Raw genomic sequence first — 22,533 nt, forward strand, 5'->3', positions numbered from 1 at the left:
AGTCTGTGTTGTGTGATTATTTTATTAGGTATATAATGCTGCTTAGCAAATGTTTTTGTTCATTTAACTTAGTTTAATTATATATTCTGTGTTGTGTGATTATTTTATTTGGTTTATAATGCTGTTTAGCATTTAAAGTCTTCATTTCAAAGCTTTAAAAATACTGTATTAGGTGTTACTTATGTCAATTTTGAGAGGGGCCTGGAACCTAACTCCCTCACTTCCCATTGACTTACATTATAAACTGGGTTTCAATTTACAACGGTTTCGATTTACAACCATTCCTTCTGGAACCTAACCCCGGCGTAAACTGAGGGCTACCTGTATTTCATTCCACTAGTCCAATAGGCTAGTAAATTAGGATATTTCCTATATTTATTTAATGGTGGGTGGACTATTAACTTTTCCTCTCCTGAGTATGTGTTACCCTGACTAGTATGTGGGTTGTGGTGCGTGTGTATATAGATAAAGTGCTCAAATTCATTAAAGCAAATGCCCCATTCTGACAAATAGCTGCCTATCACAGGCCATGTCCTGCTTATGAAAGGCAAAAGGAGTGAGCATGGTGTGTGGCTAACTATGTTACAATTGTAAAAAAATTAGAAGGATATAATAGACATTATGTATATAAAGCTATCAACAACGTTTCAGCAAAAGAGAATACAATGCACAATCTAACTTTTAAAGTTCCAAATTAGAACCACTATCGCAAAAAAAAAAAATATTTGTGATTTTATCCTGCAACAAAAAGTTGATGGTTCATTTTAATATATATAAAAAAACGAAATAGAAAACCTGGAACTCCCATGAACTTTAAACATAAACCATACATTTAAAAAAAAAAAAATTTCATGCTGTGTAGCACTACTATCCTGAAGATGAGAAACTTCAGTTCTGCAAATGTTTTGCATCTTGAGTCACATATACATTCTGCATGGATGTCACACACTAGAACAAACGCTTCCAAGACTTATGATTATCCCCAGGTAATCCAGGATTTGCGCAATTACAGTCTGTGGTCACTGATCAACTCACATCTTCTATATTAATGTATTGCTTTGTCTCCTTTAATATCATCACTCTCAAACAAGCTGATACATGGATACATTTATCTTAAGTGAACAATTTTAGCATAATAAAGAGTCAGTAATATAAAAGTGACAGCATCATTCTACAGTACTAAAAACAAGCAACAGGCGCCAGAACTAAAAATACCAGAGACAAGTTAGCAAAAATGATAATGATAACATAATACATGATTTGATTACAAGACAATTTTAGGCCTAGGAAAGAATGGAAGGCCATGTTCTGCAACTATTTTCATTGAAGGAACGTAAAATAATTAATCTGCATGTTTTAGAGTATAGCATTTTCTATTACAGTGCTAAATCTCGAATAAGTATCTGTGGAAAAAGCTTGGAGCTTACCTTAGCAAGCCGCGCTCTTTTGATAAGGTCATTCAGTTTACGCAGGGCAGCATTTCTCGGAAGGCTCTGAATATCCTTGAAGAGGTCCCGAGCTTCCATTTCAAACAGCTTCCGGTTCTCGGTGTTCTGTAGTGGTTTGGCCCAAAAGGAGCCAATGTAAACACGCACAACCTCTGGTGTGTTAATCACCTTCCCTAAGGACCACATCAGGGCACCATAGACCCTCATCAGCTGCTGTGTATCCACCTGGTCAGCCTTATTAAGCACCACTCGGATTTTGTCATCCTGGCCTCGGAAGGCTTTGATTGCCTCTGAGAACTCATCAGATATGTCCAATTTGTGGGCATCGAACAAAAGGATGATGCGGTCTACTCGCTCCGCGAACCACTGCAAGACCTGACTAAAATCATAACCTACAAGAAAAAATAAAGAAGATAGTGAAATGTATTTATAGTGAAATTACAGCACACAAGCAAATTAAATAGCGTTTCTTACTAGGACATTCTAATGAAAAAATAAACACTGATTAATCAAAGCAATTTACAACCAGTGTCTATTGCAAACTGTGTGCTAAACACATTACTTTAGTCTCTCTGGGGAATTGCAAAACAATGCAGTTCCTTTGTATTGTGACTGAGTGGGCATTTAGCTGTGTATTTAACTCATGTGCTGGGATTAAATACATAAAGCCAGATTACGAGTGGAGCACAAATTAACGCTTCCCCTTAAGCGTTGATTACGCTTTAATTACGTTTTTAGCACTCGTCGGGTTGTGCTTGTATTACAAGTTAAAAGTAAAAATGTTTTGATCTCACGCTAACCCGACTAGCGCAAAAAGGCGAAGTTAGAATATTGCATGTGGAAAGTAACCTAGCACCCCACTCTCACTCAAACCCGATAGCATATTCTTATTTGCGCTAACCCGACATGAAAATATGAATATTTCACATTCCAGTGTTCTTCACATAGCAGAATATGTTCTATTTATTCATAAATACATATTTTACATATATCTGATGGTATTTTGGTACAATATTATATAATATAATTTATGCTTACCTGATAAATTCATTTCTCCTGTAGTGTAGTCAGTCCACGGGTCATCCATTACTTATGGGATTATATCTCCTCCCTAACAGGAAGTGCAAGAGGATCACCCAAGCAGAGCTGCTATATAGCTCCTCCCCTCTACGTCATATCCAGTCATTCGACCGAAACCAAACGAGAAAGGAGAAACTATAGGGTGCAGTGGTGACTGGAGTTTAATTAAAATTTAGACCTGCCGTAAAAAACAGGGCGGGCCGTGGACTGACTACACTACAGGAGAAATTAATTTATCAGGTAAGCATAAATTATATTTTCTCCTGTTAAGTGTAGTCAGTCCACGGGTCATCCATTACTTATGGGATACCAATACCAAAGCTAAAAGTACACGGATGACGGGAGGGACAGGCAGAATCTTTACACGGAAGGAACCACTGCCTGTAGAACCTTTCTCCCAAAAACAGCCTCCGAAGAAGCAAAAGTGTCAAATTTGTAAAATTTTGAAAAAGTGTGAAGTGAAGACCAAGTTGCAGCCTTGCAAATCTGTTCAACAGAGGCCTCATTCTTAAAGGCCCAAGTGGAAGCCACAGCTCTAGTAGAATGAGCCGTAATCCTTTCAGGAGGCTGCTGTCCAGCAGTCTCATAGGCTAAACGTATTATGCTACGAAGCCAAAAAGAGAGAGAGGTAGCCGAAGCTTTTTGACCTCTCCTCTGTCCAGAATAAACGACAAACAGGGAAGAAGTTTGACGAAAATCTTTAGTTGCCTGCAAATAAAATTTCAGGGCACGGACGACGTCCAGATTGTGCAGAAGTCGTTCCTTCTTTGAAGAAGGGTTAGGGCACAATGATGGAACAACAATCTCTTGATTGATATTCTTGTTAGTGACTACCTTAGGTAAGAACCCAGGTTTAGTACGCAGAACTACCTTGTCTGAATGAAAAATCAGATAAGGAGAATCACAATGTAAGGCCGATAACTCAGAGACTCTTCGAGCCGAGGAAATAGCCATTAAAAACAGAACTTTCCAAGATAACAGCTTGATATCGATGGAATGAAGGGGTTCAAACGGAACACCTTGCAGAACGTTAAGAACTAAGTTTAAGCTCCACGGCGGAGCAACAGTCTTAAACACAGGCTTAATCCTAGCCAAAGCCTGACAAAAAGCCTGAACGTCTGGAACATCTGCCAGACGTTTGTGTAAAAGGATAGACAGAGCTGAAATCTGTCCCTTTAACGAACTAGCAGATAAACCCTTTTCTAAACCTTCTTGTAGAAAAGACAATATCCTAGGAATCCTAACCTTACTCCATGAGTAACTCTTGGATTCGCACCAATATAAGTATTTACACCATATTTTATGGTAAATTTTCCTTGTAACAGGTTTCCTAGCCTGTATTAAGGTATCAATCACTGACTCCGAGAATCCCCGCTTTGATAGAATCAAGTGTTCAATCTCCATGCAGTCAGCCTCAGAGAAATTAGATTTGGATGCTTGAAAGGACCCTGAATCAGAAGGTCCTGTCTCAGAGGCAGAGACCATGGTGGACAGGACGACATGTCCACTAGATCTGCATACCAGGTCCTGCGTGGCCACGCAGGCGCTATTAGAATCATCAATGCTCTCTCCTGTTTGATCCTGGCAATCAATCGAGGAAGCATCGGGAAGGGTGGAAACACATAAGCCATGTTGAAGACCCAAGGTGCTGTCAGAGCATCTATCAGTACCGCTCCCGGATCCCTGGACCTGGATCCGTAACAAGGAAGCTTGGCGTTCTGGCGAGACGCCATGAGATCCAGATCTGGTTTGCCCCAATGATGAAGCAGTTGGGCAAACACCTCCGGATGAAGTTCCCACTCCCCCGGATGAAAGGTCTGGCGACTTAGAAAATCCGCCTCCCAGTTCTCCACGCCTGGGATGTGGATCGCTGACAGGTGGCAAGAGTGAGACTCTGCCCAGCGAATTATCTTTGAGACTTCCATCATCGCTAGGGAACTCCTTGTTCCTCCTTGATGGTTGATGTAAGCCACAGTCGTGATGTTGTCCGACTGAAACCTGATGAACCTCAGAGTTGCTAACTGAGGCCAAGCCAGAAGAGCATTGAAAATTGCTCTTAATTCCAGAATGTTTATTGGAAGGAGTCTCTCCTCCTGAGTCCATGATCCCTGAGCCTTCAGGGAATTCCAGACTGCGCCCCAACCTAGAAGGCTGGCGTCTGTTGTTACAATCGTCCAATCTGGCCTGCGGAAGGGCATCCCCTTGGACAGATGTGGCCGAGAAAGCCACCATAGAAGAGAATCTCTGGTCTCTTGATCCAGATTTAGCAGAGGGGACAAATCTGAGTAATCCCCATTCCACTGACTTAGCATGCACAATTGCAGCGGTCTGAGATGCAGGCGCGCAAAAGGTACTATGTCCATTGCCGCTACCATTAAGCCGATTACCTCCATGCACTGAGCCACTGACGGGTGTTGAATGGAATGAAGGACATGGCAAGCATTTAGAAGTTTTGATAACCTGTCCTCCGTCAGGTAAATTTTCATTTCTACAGAATCTATAAGAGTCCCTAAGAGGGGAACTCTTGTGAGTGGCAATAGAGAACTCTTTTCTACGTTTACCTTCCACCCATGCGACCTTAGAAATGCCAGAACTAACTCTGTATGAGACTTGGCAGTTTGGAAACTTGACGCTTGTATCAGAATGTCGTCTAGGTACGGAGCTACCGCTATGCCTTGCGGTCTTAGTACCGCCAGAAGAGAGCCCAGAACCTTTGTAAAGATTCTTGGAGCCATAGCTAACCCGAAGGGAAGAGCTACAAACTAGTAATGCCTGTTTAGGAAGGCAAATCTTATGTGAAGGTAGGCATCCTTTAAATCCACTGTGGTCATGTACTGACCCTCTTGGATCATGGGTAAGATGGTTCGAATAGTTTCCATTTTGAACGATGGAACTCTTAGGAATTTGTTTAGGATCTTTAAGTCCAAGATTGGTCTGAAGGTTCCCTCTTTTTTGGGAACCACAAACCGATTTGAATAGAATCCTTGCCCGTGTTCCGACCGCGGAACTGGGTGGATCACTCCCATTAGTAAGAGGTCTTATACACAGCGTAGAAACGCCTCTTTCTTTATCTGGTTTGCTGATAACCTTGAAAGATGAAATCTCCCTTGTGGAGGAGAAGCTTTGAAGTCCTGAAGATATCCCTGAGATATGATCTCCAACGCCCAGGGATCCTGGACATCTCTTGCCCAAGCCTGGGCGAAGAGAGAAAGTCTGCCCCCCACTAGATCTGTTTCCGGATCGGGGGCCCTCACTTCATGCTGTCTTAGGGGCAGCAGCAGGTTTTCTGGCCTGCTTGCCCTTGTTCCAGGACTGGTTAGGTTTCCAGCCCTGTCTGTAACGAGCAACAGTTCCTTCCTGTCTTGGAGCGGAGGAAGTTGTGGTTTGGCCCTGTCTTGAGGCAGGGCATGGCCCTTACCTCCAGTAATGTCAGCGATAATTTCTTTCAAACCGGGCCCGAATAATGTCTGCCCTTTGAAAGGAATATTAAGCCATTTAGATTTAGAAGTCACATCAGCTGACCAGGAATTAAGCCACAGCGCTCTACGCGCTTGAAAGGCGAATCCGGAGTTCTTAGCCGTAAGTTTGGTTAAGTGTACTACGGCATCAGAAATAAATGAATTAGCTAGCTTAAGGGCTTTAAGCTTGTTCATAATCTCATCCAATGGAGCTGTGCTAAGGGTCTCTTCCAGAGACTCAAACCAGAATGCCGCCGCAGCAGTGACAGGCGCAATGCATGCAAGGGGTTGTAATATAAAACCTTGCTGAACAAACATTTTCTTAAGGTAACCCTCTAACTTTTTATCCATTGGATCTGAAAAAGCACAGCTATCCTCCACCGGGATAGTGGTGCGCTTAGCCAGAGTAGAAACTGCTCCCTCCACCTTAGGGACCGTCTGCCATAGGTCCCGTGTGGTGGCGTCTATTGGAAACATTTTTCTAAATATAGGAGGGGGTGAAAAAGGCACACCGGGTCTATCCCACTCCTTGTTAACAATTTCTGTAAGCCTTTTAGGTATAGGAAAAACGTCAGTACACGCCGGTACCGCAAAATATTTATCCAGCCTACATACTTTCTCTGGAATTGCAACCGTGTTACAATCATTCAGAGCCGCTAATACCTCCCCTAGTAATACACGGAGGTTCTCAAGCTTAAATTTAAAATTTGAAATGTCTGAATCCAGTTTACTTGGATCAGATCCGTCACCCACAGAATGAAGCTCTCCGTCCTCATGTTCTGCAAATTGTGACGCAGTATCAGACATGGCTCTATTATTATCAGCGCACTCTGTTCTTATTCCAGAGTGATCGCGTTTACCTCTTAATTCTGGCAATTTAGATAGTACTTCAGTCATAACATTAGCCATGTCTTGCAAAGTGATTTGTATGGGCCGCCCTGATGTACTTGGCGCCACAATATCACGCACCTCCTGAGCGGGAGGCGAAGGTACTGACACGTGAGGAGAGTTAGTCGGCATAACTTCCCCCTCGTTGTCTGGTGATATATTTTTCACATATAAAGTTTGACTTTTATTCAAAGTAACATCTATACATTGAGTGCACAAATTTCTATTGGGCTCCACATTGGCCTTTAAACATAGTGAACAAACAGCTTCATCTGTGTCAGACATGTTTAAACAGACTAGCAATAACACTAGCAAGCTTGGAAAAAAACCTTTAAATAAATTTTCAAGCTATATAAAAAACGCTACTGCGCCTTTAAGAAACATAAAAATGTGACACAGTTAAATTAACGATGAACCAAATATGTTAAAACAACCAAATTTTAACAGAAAATGTATAAAGTTAGCAGAGAATTGCACCCACAAGCAAAAGGATGATTAACCCCTTAATACCCAAAACGGATAACAGTTGAAATAATAAACGTTTTTATCACAGTCAAACACACTGTCACAGATCTGCTGTGACTGATTACCTCCCTCAAAACTAGTTTTGGAGACCCCTGGGCTCTGTAGAGACGTCCTGGATCATGGAGGAAGAAATAGGAAGACTGTGATTAAATTTTTACTGCGCAATAAAGCGCTAAAATAGGCCCCTCCCATATTACAACAGTGGGGAAGCTCAGTAAACTGTTTTTATTCAGAAACAAACGACAGCCATGTGGTAAAAATCATGCCCATAAAGTTTTATCACCAAGTACCTCAGAAAAAAACGATTAACATGCCAGTAAACGTTTTTTAAAAATGAAAATTATGAAGTGTTATTAATAAGCCTGCTGCTAGTCGCTTTCACTGCAGTGCAGGCTCAAATATTACTTTAATATAGACAGTATTTTCTTAGTGAAATTCCATTCCCCAGAAATACCTCAGAGTATACATACATACATATCAGCCTGACACCAGTCGCTACTACTGCATTTAAGGCTGTACTTACATTACATCGGTATTAGCAGTATTTTCTCAGTCAATTCCATTCCTTAGAAAATAATTTACTGCACATACCTCCTTGCAGGTGGGCCCTGCATGCTATCCCCTGTTCTGAAGTTACCTCACTCCTCAGAATGGCCGAGAACAGCAAGTGGATCTTAGTTACGACCGCTAAGATCATAGACAAACTCAGGTAGATTCTTCTTCTAATGCTGCCTGAGAAGAAACAACACACTCCGGTGCCGTTTAAAATAACAAACTTTTGATTGAAGAAATAAAAACTAAGTTTAACACACCACAGTCCTCTCACACGTCCTATCTATAGTTAGGTGCAAGAGAATGACTGGATATGACGTAGAGGGGAGGAGCTATATAGCAGCTCTGCTTGGGTGATCCTCTTGCACTTCCTGTTAGGGAGGAGATATAATCCCATAAGTAATGGATGACCCGTGGACTGACTACACTTAACAGGAGAAATATATATATATATATATATATATATATATATATATATATATATATATATATATAAAGGAAAAGTAGCGGGAGAGAAAAATAGAATACTAAATTAGCCAACTCTAACACAGACTTCGGCTAATAGCATATATTTAAAAATTGATCATTAGTATCAACCCAAAAGTTAGGGAGGTTTGCCAACTATCATTAACTAGGGTTGTGGTGCAGACCCTCAAAGAAAATGAATATAACAAATATATTAGAAAGATTCTCAGATCAGTCTGATGATTCCTGTTAAAAAAAAAAAAAGCAAGGGATATCAGCACTCAAAAAAGCTATGCAAAAAAGGTTTTTGCTATATCCAGCATATTCCCAAACACAGTAGAGAGCACACTTTAAGAAAAAGTTGCCAGAGCCACTAATTTTGCAGTGAAAAACAGCAATAAGTTTATTATTACATAAGAATGACTCTTGCCACCAGGAAAACTTTGTAAGATATCACTACACATTGACAAAGAATTCATTAAAGTGATAAAAATTTGCAACATACGCATATCATTCTTCACATGTTAGCATATAAAGTACTGTATATACATAAACAAATAGATATAACATGGTTATAAATGGCTCAATACATTTAACCCTAGATATATGAAAGGGTATTTGCATACACACGATCTGAGGTAAAAGCGTCCTCTATTTCATGTGTTTAGATTTTCAAACTTTAATACCACAGTCTTGTGTGCAGGCTTTATTTATATCAACACTGCACATAATTATATTGTTGATAGATAGGTGTATTTAACATAATACTCAGGAGAGACTGTCCTATACTTTACACTTATTTATTAGTGTTAAATACACGTATCTATCAACAATAGAATGATGTGCAGATTGGATGTGTTGATATAAGTTTATGTATATACTTTATATGCTAACATGTGAGGAATGATATGCATATGTTGCAATTTGTATCACTTTAATGAATTATTTGTCAACGTGTAGTGATATCTTACAAAGTTTTCCTGGTGGCAATAGTCATTCCTATGTATTAATAAACTTATTGCTGTTTTTCACAGCAAAATTAGTGGCTCTGGCAACTTTTTCTTAAAGGGACAGTCTACAATAGAATTGTTATTGTTTTAAAAGATAAATAATCCCTTTATTACCCATTCCCCAGTTTTGCACAACCATCACAGTTATATTAATATACTTTTTACTTCTGTGATTACCTTGTATCTAGGAACCTTCTTCCAGCCCCCTGATCACATGACTGTGACTGTTTATTATCTATTGTCTTAAATTTAGCATTGTGTTGTGCTAAATCTTAAATAACTTTCTGTGCCTGAACACAGTGTTAGCTATATGACCCACGTGTACTTTCTGTCTCTTTGTGTTAAAAAGGAATTTAAAAAGCCTGTGATAAGAGGCAGCCCTCAAAAGGCTTAGAAATTAGCATATGAGCCTACCTAGTTTTAGTTTCAACTAAGAATACATATATATATATATATATATATATATATATATATATATATATATATATATATATATATATATATATATAAATAAATAAATAAATAAAGTTCCAAGGTAATTTTGCACTCCAATAACCACTCACTTATGCAGCTGCCAGGGTGCAAAGTCAAAAAGTCAAAAGTAATGCAGTTTATATACATTATATATATATATATATATATATATATATATATATATATATATATATATATATATATATATATATATATATATATACATACATACACACACCGGTATATATACACACACACAGAGATACATACTGTACATATACAGTATATGTATGTATGTATGTCTATGTTAAAGCCCTTTGCCTGACTTTTTTTTCTAACACCTGAGATTTATTATCTTTTAGCCCTTATAACTTTTGTGTGCAATATTTTGTGAATAATTTTTATTTGATGGTGTTATTATGAGTGTAACTATACTTTGTAATGTATTTTTTATGTGTTCTGTGCAACTTTTTAGCTTTGCAAAACAAATAACCAGAGCTGTGAAGTCGTGGTAATCACTAGCGTAAATCGCGATTGAACTCAAGCGATTACGTTTACTTTCAAGTCATTATACAAACAATAAGTCCTACGACCGCAAACACTTGCAATAAACCCCTTATCGCTTGGGCGCAGCGCTCCACTTGTAATCTGGCCCTAATTTATAAGGGGCACTAGTGTTGGTTTTAATCTAGCAAATACGAGTATTTTATCTTTCCAATAAAGTGTCCCTTTAAGTACTATATTCTTCTCAATAAGTGTATCTGTTTAGCCGATCAGAAAATGTTACATTAAACACTATCACCTAGATTACGAGTCTTGCGTTAGGGTTAAAAAGCAGCGGTAAGAGGTCCTAACGCTGCTTTTTTCCTAACGCTGGTATTATGAGTCTTGAAATGACAGGCTCACCACTCACTTTTTTGGCCAGACTCATTAATACCGCAAATCCACTTACTAATAGTTACATTGTAGCTATCTTAGGGGTTTTTTTTTATTTTACAGGCAACTTTGTATTTATTTTAACTAGGTACAATAGTTATTAAATAGTAATTAACTATTTAATAGCTACCTAGTTAAAATAAAGACAAATTTACCTGTAAAATAAATCCTAACCTAAGTTACAATTACACCTAACACTACACTATAATTAAATTAATTACCTAAACTAACTACAATTAAATACAATTGAAAAAAATTATCTAAAGTACGAAAGCATCAGCCAATAGGATTTCTCTACCTTAATTCTGATTGGCTGATAGAATTCTATCAGACAATCGGAATTCAAGGGACGCCATCTTGGATGACGCCATTTAAAGGAACCTTCATTCTTCAGTTGGACTTCGTTTGAAGAGGATGCTCCGCGTCGGATGTCTTGAAGATGGACCCGCTCCGCGCCGGATGGATGAAGATAGAAGATGCCGCCTGGATGAAGACTTCTGCCCGTCTGGAGGACCTCTTCTGGCCGGCTTCGATGAAGACTTCTGCCCGTCTGGAGGACCACTTCGTCCGGCTTCATTGAGGACTTCGGCCTGGCTGGGTGAAGACTTCTCAAGGTAGGGTGATCTTCAAGGGGTTAGTGTTAGGTTTTATTAAGGGGATTGGGTGGGTTTTAGAGTAGGGTTGGGTGTGTGGGTGGTGGGTTTTAATCTTCGGGGGGTATTGTATTTTTTTTTTTTACAGGTAATAGAGCTGATTACTTTGGGGCAATGCCCCGCAAAAGGCCCTTTTAAAAGCTATTTGTAATTTAGTATAGGGTAGGGCTTTTTATTATTTTGGGGGGCTTTTTTATTTTATTAGGGGATTAGATTAGGTGTAATTAGTTTAAAAAACTTGTAATTATTTTATTATTTTCTGTAATTTAGTGGGGGGGTTTTTCGTACTTTAGATAATTTTTTCCAATTGTATTTAATTGTAGTTAGTTTAGGTAATTAATTTAATTATAGTGTAGTGTTAGTGTGTAATTGTAACTTAGGTTAGGATTTATTTTACAGGTATATTTGTCTTTATTTTAACTAGGTAGCTATTAAATAGTTAATCACTATTTAATAACTATTCTACCTAGTTAAAATAAATACAAAGTTGCTTGTAAAATAAAAAAAACCCTAAGATAGCTACAATGTAACTATTAGTTACATTGTAGCTAGCTTAGGGTTTATTTTATAGGTAAGTATTTAGTTTTAAATAGGAATAATTTAGTTAATTATAGTTATTTTATTTAGATTTATTTAAATTATATTTAAGTTAGGGGAGGGTTAGGGTAAGACTTAGGTTTAGGGGTTAATAACTTTAATAAAGTGGCGGCGACATTGGGGGCGACAGATTATGGGGTTAATAAGTGTAGGTAGGTTGCAGCGACATTGGGGGTGGCAGATTAGGGGTTAATAAATATAATGTAGGGTTCGGCGATGTTGGGGGCAGCAGATTAGGGATTCATAAGTATAATGTAGGTGGCGGCGGTGTCCTGAGCGGATAGGGGTTAATAATATAATGTAGGTATTGACGATGTCGGGGGCGGCAGATTAGGGGTTAATAAGTGTAATATTAGGGGTGTTTAGACTTGGGGTTCATGTTAGGGTGTTAGGTGTAGGCATAAAAAGTATTTCCCCATAGGAATCAATGGGGCTGCGTTAGGAGCTGAACTCTGCTTTTTTGCAGGTGTTAGGTTTTTTTCCAGCCGGCTCTCCCCCATTGATTCCTATGGAGAAATCGTGCACAAGCACATTCAGCCAGCTCACCGCTACCGTAAGCAGCGCTGGTATTGAGATGAGATGTGGAGCTAAATTTTGCTCTATGCTCACTTTTTTGCGGCTAACGCTGGGTTTCTAAAGACCCGTAATACAAGTGTTACTGTAGGTGAGCGGTGAGCATAAACTGCTCGTTAGCACCGCACAGCCTTACCGACAAAACTCGTAATCTAGGCATATGAGATTTCTAATTTATAACTATCTCTAACTACTACAGAGGAGATAAGAGAAGACATAAGAATTTTAAAGCTAAGAAAACCAAGGTTACAACGTAATGTTACCAGCTACTTTATGGAAAATAAATTTACTCTTATTTCATCAATATTTAACCAAATAATCCAAAAAAACATCTATTTCTCTTGTTAAGTGTAGTCAGTCCACGGGTCATTCATTACTTATGGAATATATCTCTTCCTAACAGGAAGCTGCAAGAGGATCACCCAAGCAGAGCTGCTATATAGCTCCTCCCCTCACATGTCATATTCAGTCATTCTCTTGCAGCCTAACTAAAGATAGGTCGCTGTGAGAGGTCTGTGGTGTTTTTTAACTTAGTTTATTTCTTCAATCAAAAGTTTGTTATTTTAAATGGCACCGGAGTGTGCTGTTTGTTCTCAGGCAGCATTAGAAGAAGAATCTGCCTGCGTTTTCTATGATCTTAGCAGACGTAACTAAGATCCACTGGCTGTTCTCATCTGAGGAGTGAGGTAACTTCAGAAAAGGGGAATAGCATGCAGGGCCCCCCTGCAAACGAGGTATGTGCAGTAAATTATTTTTCTGAGGAATGGAATTGACTGAGAAAATACTGCTGATACCAATGTAACGTAAGTTCAGCCTTAAATGCAGTGATAGAGACTGGTATTAGGCTGATGAGTGTGTGTACACTGAATGTATTTTTCTAAGGAATGGAATTGACTCTGAAAATACTGTTAATACTGAAATAATGTATGAGCCTTAACTGCAGTAAAAGCGACTGGTAGCAGGCTTATTAATAACACTTCATAACTTTTCAAATGTATGTTTAAAACGTTTACTGGCATGTTAATCGTTTTTTGTGAGGTACTTGGTGATCAAACTTATTGGGGCATGATTTTTACCACATGGCCATCTTTGTTTTCTGCATAGAAACAGTTATCTGAGCTTCCCCACTGTTGTAATATGAGTGGGAGGGACCTATTTTAGCGCTTTTTTGCGCAGTAAAAATTCAGTCACAATCTGTCTACTTCATCCTCCATGATCCAGATCGTCTCTAGAGAGCTCAGGGGTCTTCAAAATTCATTTTGAGGGAGGTAATCAGTCACAGCAGACCTGTGACAGTGTGTTTTGACTGTGTTAAAAACGTTAATTATTAAATTGTTATCCGTTTTTGGGTATTAAGGGGTTAATCATCCATTTGCTGGTGGGTGCAATCCTTTGCTAACTTAATACATTTACTGTGAAAAATTGGTTGCTATAACTTTTTTGGTTCATTGTTATTTCAACTGTGACAGCTTTTTGTGCTTCTTAAAGGCACAGTAGCGTTTTTTATATTGCTTGTAAATTTATTTAGAAAAGTATTTCCAAGCTTGCTAGTCTCATTGCTAGTCTGTTTAAACATGTCTGACTCAGATGAATCTCTTTGTTCACTATGTTTAAAGGCCAATGTGGAGCCCAATAGAAATTTGTGTACTAATTGCATTGATGTTACTTTAAATAAAAGTCAATCTTTACATGTAAAGAAATTATCACCAGACAACGAGGGGGAAGTTATGCCGACTAACTCTCCTCACGTGTCAGTACCTTCGCCTCCCGCTCAGGAGGTGCGTGATTTTGTGGCGCCAAGTACATCAGGGAGGCCCTTACAAATCACTTTGCAAGACATGGCTACTGTTATGACAGAAGTATTATCTAAATTGCCAGAATTAAGAGGCAAGCGCGATAGCTCTGGGTTAAGGACAGAGCACGCGGATGAGGTGAGAGCCATGTCAGATGCTGCGTCACAGTTTGCAGAACATGAAGACGGAGAGCTTCATTCTGTGGGTGACGGATCTGATCCAGGGAGACTGGATTCAGAGATTTCTAATTTTAAATTTAAGCTTGAGAACCTCCGCATATTGCTAGGGGAGGTATTAGCGGCTCTGAATGATTGTAACACGGTTGCAATTCCAGAAAAATTATGTAGGTTGGATAGATACTATGCGGTACCGGTTTGTACTGACGTGTTTCCTATACCTAAAAGGCTTACAGAGATTATTAGCAAGGAGTGGGATAGACCTGGTGTGCCTTTTTCCCCTCCTCCCATATTTAGGAAAATGTTTCCTATAGACGCCACCACACGAGACTTATGGCAGACGGTCCCTAAGGTGGAGGGAGCAGTTTCTACTTTAGCTAAGCGTACCACTATCCCGGTGGAGGATAGTTGTGCCTTTTCAGATCCAATGGATAAGAAATTAGAGGGTTACCTTAAGAAAATGTTTGTTCAACAAGGTTTTATCTTACAGCCCCTTGCATGCATTGCGCCTGTCACTGCTGCGGCGGCATTCTGGTTTGAGTCTCTGGAAGAGGCCATTCGCACAGCTCCATTGGATGAAATTATGAACAAGCTTAAAGCACTTAAGCTAGCTAACGCATTTGTTTCTGATGCCGTCGTACATTTAACCAAACTTACGGCTAAGAACTCCGGATTCGCCATCCAAGCGCGCAGAGCGCTATGGCTTAAATCCTGGTCAGCTGACGTGACTTCTAAATCTAAATTGCTTAATATTCCTTTCAAAGGGCAGACCTTATTCGGGCCCGGCTTGAAAGAAATTATAGCTGACATTACGGGAGGTAAGGGCCATGCTCTACCTCAGGACAGGGCCAAATCAAAGGCCAAACAGTCTAATTTTCGTGCCTTTCGTAACTTCAAGGCAGGAGCAGCATCAACTTCCTCCGCTCCAAAACAGGAAGGAGCTGTTGCTCGTTACAGACAGGGCTGGAAAGTTAACCAGTCCTGGAACAAGGGCAAGCAGGCCAAGAAACCTGCTGCTGCCCCTAAGACAGCATGAAGAGAGGGCCCCCTATCCGGAAACTGATCTAGTGGGGGGCAGACTTTCTCTCTTCGCCCAGGCTTGGGCAAGAGATGTCCAGGATCCCTGGGCGTTGGAGATCATATCTCAGGGATATCTCCTGGACTTCAAAACTTCTCCTCCACGAGGGAGATTTCATCTTTCAAGGTTATCAGCAAACCAAATAAAGAAAGAGGCGTTTCTACGCTGTGTACAAGACCTCTTACTAATGGGGGTGATCCACCCAGTTTCGCGGACGGAACACGGGCAAGGATTCTATTCAAATCTATTTGTGGTTCCCAAGAAAGAGGGAACCTTCAGACCAATCTTGGACTTAAAAATCCTAAACAAATTTCTAAGAGTTCCATCATTCAAAATGGAAACTATTCGAACCAACCTTACCATGATCCAAGAGGGTCAGTACATGACCACAGTGGACTTAAAGGATGCCTACCTTCACATACCGATTCACAAGGATCATTATCGGTACCTAAGATTTGCTTTCCTAGACAGGCATTACCAGTTTGTAGCTCTTCCCTTCGGATTAGCTACGGCTCCAAGAATCTTTACAAAAGTTCTGGCTCACTTCTGGCGGTACTAAGACCGCGAGGCATAGCGGTGACTCCGTACCTAGACGACATTCTGATACAAGCCTCAAGTTTTCAAACTGCCAAGTCTCATACAGAGATAGTTCTGGCATTTCTGAGGTCGCATGGGTGGAAGGTGAACGTGGAAAAGAGTTCTCTATTACCACTTACAAGGGTCCCCTTTCTAGGGACTCTTATAGATTCTGTAGAGATGAAAATTTACCTGACGGAGGCCAGGTTATCAAAACTTCTAAATGCTTGCCGTGTCCTTCATTCCATTCCACACCCGTCAGTAGCTCAGTGCATGGAAGTAATCGGCTTAATGGTAGCGGCAATGGACATAGTTCCATTTGCGCGCCTGCATCTCAGACCGCTGCAATTGTGCATGCTAAGTCAGTGGAATGGGGATTACTCAGATTTGTCCCCCCTGCTAAATCTGGATCAAGAGACCAGAGATTCTCTTCTATGGTGGCTTTCTCGGCCACATCTGTCCAAGGGGATGACCTTTCGCAGGCCAGATTGGACGATTGTAACAACAGACGCCAGCCTTCTAGGCTGGGGCGCAGTCTGGAACGAAGGCTCAGGGACTATGGACTCAGGAGGAGAAACTCCTCCCAATAAATATTCTGGAATTAAGAGCAATATTCAATGCTCTCCTAGCTTGGCCTCAGTTAGCAACTCTGAGGTTCATCAGATTTCAGTCGGACAACATCACGACTGTGGCTTACATCAACCATCAAGGGGGAACCAGAAGTTCTCTAGTGATGTTGGAAGTCTCAAAGATAATTCGCTGGCAGAGTCTCACTCTTGCCACCTGTCAGCGATTTACATCCCAGGCGTGGAGAACTGGGAGGCGGATTTTCTAAGTCGCCAGACTTTTCATCCAGGTGAGTGGGAACTTCATCCGGAGGTCTTTGCTCAACTGATTCATCGTTGGGGCAAACCAGATCTGGATCTCATGGCGTCTCGCCAGAACGCCAAGCTTCCTTGTTACGGATCCAGGTCCAGGGACCCGGGAGCGGTGCTGATAGATGCTCTGACAGCCCCTTGGGTCTTCAACATGGCTTATATGTTTCCACCATTTCCGATGCTTCCTTGTTTGATTGCCAAGATCAAACAGGAGAGAGCTTCGGTGATTCTGATAGCGCCTGCGTGGCCACGCAGGACCTGGTATGCAGACCTAGTGGACATGTCGTCCTGCCCACCGTGGTCTCTGCCTCTGAGACAGGACCTTCTAATTCAGGGTCCTTTCAACCATCCAAATCTAATTTCTCTGAGGCTGACTGCATGGAGATTGAACGCTTGATTCTATCAAAGCGTGGCTTCTCGGAGTCGGTTATTGATACCTTAATACAGGCTAGGAAGCCTGTTACCAGAAGAATTTACCATAAGATATGGCGTAAATATTTATATTGGTGCGAATCCAAGAGTTACTCATGGAGTAAGGTTAGGATTCCTAGGATATTGTCCTTTCTACAAGAGGGTTTAGAAAAGGGCTTATCTGCTAAAGGGACAGATTTCTGCTCTGTCTATTCTTCTACACAAACGTCTGGCAGAAGTTCCAGACGTTCAGGCTTTTTGTCAGGCTTTAGCTAGGATTAAGCCTGTGTTTAAGACTGTTGCTCCGCAGTGGAGCTTAAACTTAGTTCTTAACGTTCTTCAAGGCGTTCCATTTGAACCCCTTCATTCCATTGATATCAAGCTGTTATCCTGGAAGGTTCTGTTTTTGATGGCTATTTCCTCGGCTCGAAGAGTCTCTGAGTTATCTGCCTTACATTGTGATTCTCCTTATCTGATTTTTCATTCAGACAAGGTAGTTCTGCGTACTAAACCTGGGTTCTTACCTAAGGTAGTTACTAACAGGAATATCAATCAATAGATTGTTGTTCCATCACTGTGTCCTAACCCTTCTTCAAAGAAGGAACGACTTTTGCATAATCTGGACGAAGTCCGTGCCCTGAAGTTCTATTTGCAGGCAACTAAAGATTTTCGTCAAACTTCTTCCCTTTTTGTCGTTTACTCTGGACAGAGAAGAGGTCAAAAGGCTTCGGCTACCTCTCTCTCTTTTTGGCTTCGTAGCATAATACGTTTAGCCTATGAGACTGCTGGACAGCAGCCTCCTGAAAGGATTACAGCTCATTCTACTAGAGCTGTGGCTTCCACCTGGGCCTTTAAAAATGAGGCCTCTGTTGAACAGATTTGCAAGGCTGCAACTTGGTCTTCACTTCACACTTTTTCAAAATTTTACAAATTTGACACTTTTGCTTCTTCGGAGGCTGTTTTTGGGAGAAAGGTGCTTCAGGCAGTGGTTCCTTCTGTTTAAGGTTCCTGCCTTGTCCCTCCCTTCATCCGTGTACTTTAGCTTTGGTATTGGTATTCCATAAGTAATGGATGACCCGTGGACTGACTACACTTAACAAGAGAAAACATAATTTATGCTTACCTGATAAATTTATTTCTCTTGTAGTGTAGTCAGTCCACGGCCCGCCCTGTCTTTAAGGCAGATCTAAATTTTAATTAAACTCCAGTCACCACTGCACCCTATGGTTTCTCCTTTCTCGTCTGGTTTTGGTCGAATGACTGAATATGACATGTGAGGGGAGGAGCTATATAGCAGCTCTGCTTGGGTGATCCTCTTGCAGCTTCCTGTTAGGAAGAGATATATTCCATAAGTAATGGATGACCCGTGGACTGACTACACTACAAGAGAAATAAATTTATCAGGTAAGCATAAATTATGTTATATCATTCTCTGGCTAAACTCTGCTTTATATTCATCATATATGGCGTAAGTCACAATGTAAATTGCTCTAAAGAGATCAGTGTGTTTCTCTGCTTATCTGCCTGCATTAAACTATTATTAATAAAATATAATGAGCGGCATGTGGCAGAAGTCATTGTGCACACAGCTTGCACCTGATGCTCATAAAAAACAGTTCAATAGTGGAGGGGGGAATATAACCTTATTTTGTTGCACTTCTATTATTTCTTGCACACAGATAAAATAATCTTTTACAGTAGTTAATTTTCTTAGCAAAAAGTCCAAGTAAATTTCCCGAGACCATAGTTACTGTTTATGTAGCCTGGATAGAAGCACTAATGGTTAAACCGCATTCCCTTTATAAACATAATAGCTGGTGGAAGCACTAAAACCTCCATTAAAGTCTACAAAGATTGCAAGTTATTCACGTCTTTAATTTATGGAATATATAAATTAATATAAAAAGAAAAGAGTAAAAACTGTGAAAAACGATGTTTCTTTACTAAACAAATGGGAAAAATTATGAAAAAAATCAAATAATGAGAAAAAGCTCTAGTGAGTTTATTTCTCTTCCCATCGAGGGCACCCAGATGACAGCAGGAAAGCAGAAATGCATTAGGGTTATCAGTGGCTGCAGAAGGAAACCGTTAGTTCTGAGATAATAGCTCACAATAGTTACATTTATCACCGTGTATACATATTTTACAGTAGTTTATTTATTTATTGGAGAGTGTAAAGTTTCCTTTAATACAAAATGAACACCTATTCAAATAGGGTTTTCTTTCTAAATGCTCACTTATGCATTAAGTGTTCACTTATCATTGCCGAGGAAGACAATTCCTGAATGGATAATGTGTGCTTGTACTCAGATAAAAACACAAACTCCAGAATCTTACATTCTAGGGACAAAATAAATAATGGGCTAGATTATAAGTGGAGCGCTAATTTATCACGCACCCGCAAACTGGCAAATTCGCCCATTTACGGGCATGCGATAAATAACCAGCCATTACAAGTGGTAGCAATTAGCTCTCAAAAATTAATCAGAAGTCAGTCCTCTGATTAATTTTCTTAAGCTCCCTAGTTGCCGCCCCCCCCACCAAAAAAAATGAACTAAGCAGTTTTTGGGGGGCTAAAGTTGGCGGGTGTGAGGTGTTGAAAAAAAAAAAAAAAAACACTGAAAAGTGTCTTCACATTGCATTCTATGGGGACTGTCTGTTCCTAGTAAATATATATGTAAACTAAAATTTACCTGGATCTCTTCATATCCATTGTTGAAAATGATACATGCACTACTGGGAGCTAGCTGGTGATTGCTAGCTACACATAAATGCCTCTAGTCAATAGCTTTCAATAGTGCATTTCTGTTTTGGAGCTGACTTTAACTATGGGTTTCATTCTTTGTATTATGTAGCTATATGGAAGGAATAGTGCAAATACGTGATGTTCCTTTACCATACTACTTCAGCTTCATATCCATTTCAATAGGACCAATGAGCTGTTTTCTAATATGTTCTAACACCTACTGAAAATCCTGACAGTGCTCTGTCGGATGAAGATGGGGCAAGGTACAAACTAGTTAAAGTACAAAAATCACACAGTCTATCTGCAAAACAATAAAAATAGTCAAGGACGCAACAAAAGATTGTTTTCACGTGCATGGAACTGCTATGGTTAGCCAACGTCATGCAGTAAATATTCCTAACCTTAAATCATAGGTACCTGTAATAACACTTGCTTGATGCTTTTTGCACTCAAAAGTAGATTATCTCAATCAATAAAAGCCAAAGCTTTAACATAGTATGTTCATAGGTATCACAAGACACAATGAATAAGCACGATATAGATTATGTCATAGTTACATGGAGTATTTATACCATTCTTAAGAAGACTGACTGATACGTATGATAACTGGGTAGGTGGTGCACTTGTTTAACCAATCAGTTGCAGAATATGTTAATCTATCCGTGTCAAAGGTTCTTTCAAGGTGAATAAATGGAGCACCATGCAGCTGTGCAATTTATATTGGCAAAGAACCCATTTTGAGAAAAGCTCTTAAAGGGTCATAATACCCAAATGTTGGAACACTTGAAAGTGATGCAGCATAGCTGTAAAAAGCTGACTAGAAAATATCACCTGAATATCTCTATGTAAAAAAGAAAGATATTTTACCTCAAAAGTTTCTCAGTAGCCACATCCCATTGTAAAGGACTTCTAAGCAGCAAATAAGTATGTCTGTCCTGGGACAGCTAAGGGGTTGAGCCTCATGCACTCTCATGTTATTTCCCTATTCAGTTTAAAGGAAGTTTACTATGAAATCTCATGAGAAATAAGTGAAATCTCATGAGATCACAGTAAAAGAGTTCATGACCTCAGCACTGTTGATGCTGATTGGCTGCTGTTCATTTCTTCATTTTTATTTTTTTTTACCTGCAGCTGAGTATAACTTTTTACACAGAACTTACTCTGCTGAGCTGAGGAAATTCTGACGTAGCCAGCTCACCTACCTGCATGTAGCAGGAGTTCCTAGTATCAGCTGGAACTTCCTGTAAATCAGTATTTGGACCAACTTTGGACTTTTTGGACTTCTGCTGATTGCCTCCTGTGGGAACCCTGTCATAGTCTGTTGGGTGACTGTATTGATCCCATCCTGCTTGATTAGCATCACTGAAGATGCTTTACCAATTGTGAGTATATTACCAACTATACACAGTACTACTTCTTGTACTAGGCCAAATAGGCACCTTTGTGTCTCTTTGTATTTCCACCACAGATTAATCCTTCCTATCCAAGAGGTCGGTCTGCTGGGTGACTGTGATTGATCCCAGACTGCTTCTATTGCACTAACTGGAGTGCTCTCTAAATTGTGAGTTTGAACTGACACAACTAGACCATATTCACTGTGTTGAACAAACAATATTGGGCCATGTGGCGCATCTGTCTTTTTTCTGTTTTGTAAAATATCTTCCTTATTTACATAGAGATGTTCAGGTGATATATTCCTGTCAGCTTTCTACCATTATACTGCATCAGTTTCAAGTGATTTAGCATATGAGTATTATGTCCCTTTAATAGATAGCTAACTTGTTATAATAATCCTTATTGTACATATTCATCTAACATACTTCCAGCTCTACCTGTACAGTGGGATTGTTGTTCTTTGGGTTTAGCTTTTTTTATAAAGCATATTCAGAACTTGCCATTTGCTATTCTAGGACATTTTTACCTGTTGACATACCCAACATCCCTACATTATACACACTGTCACTAAAAAGCACACTATATTATTTAGATGTAATTATTTAAAAGGGAACACAACTTATTATTTAAATATTACTAAAAACATTGATGACAAAGAACCCTTGAAAGTATTCAACTCCCCTCTGGAAGTCAAGAGGTTAAAACTCTTATTTCTGTTTGTTTAATACACTTTGTTGTACCTACCATATCATCCATATACTAATGTTTCTTAATTCCAGTCTTTAAATAACCCTAACAGGTCAGTTTTTAAGCGATTCCCT

At 39.8% G+C, this 22,533-nt stretch overlaps 1 protein-coding gene across 1 annotated transcript in view; it reads right to left on the reverse strand.

Moving 5' to 3' along the window:
* EHD4 (EH domain containing 4) overlaps window positions 1–22,533 on the reverse strand; it is a 139,625-nt gene that overhangs the window by 85,802 nt on the left and 31,290 nt on the right. Inside the window, exon 4 of the mRNA XM_053697829.1 lies at window positions 1,428–1,840. Coding sequence (XP_053553804.1) covers window positions 1,428–1,840 — 413 coding nt within the window. The remainder of the gene's footprint in view (window positions 1–1,427; window positions 1,841–22,533) is intronic.

The sequence above is a fragment of the Bombina bombina genome, chromosome 1, assembly GCF_027579735.1.
Source record: "Bombina bombina isolate aBomBom1 chromosome 1, aBomBom1.pri, whole genome shotgun sequence".
Classification (NCBI taxonomy): domain Eukaryota; kingdom Metazoa; phylum Chordata; class Amphibia; order Anura; family Bombinatoridae; genus Bombina; species Bombina bombina.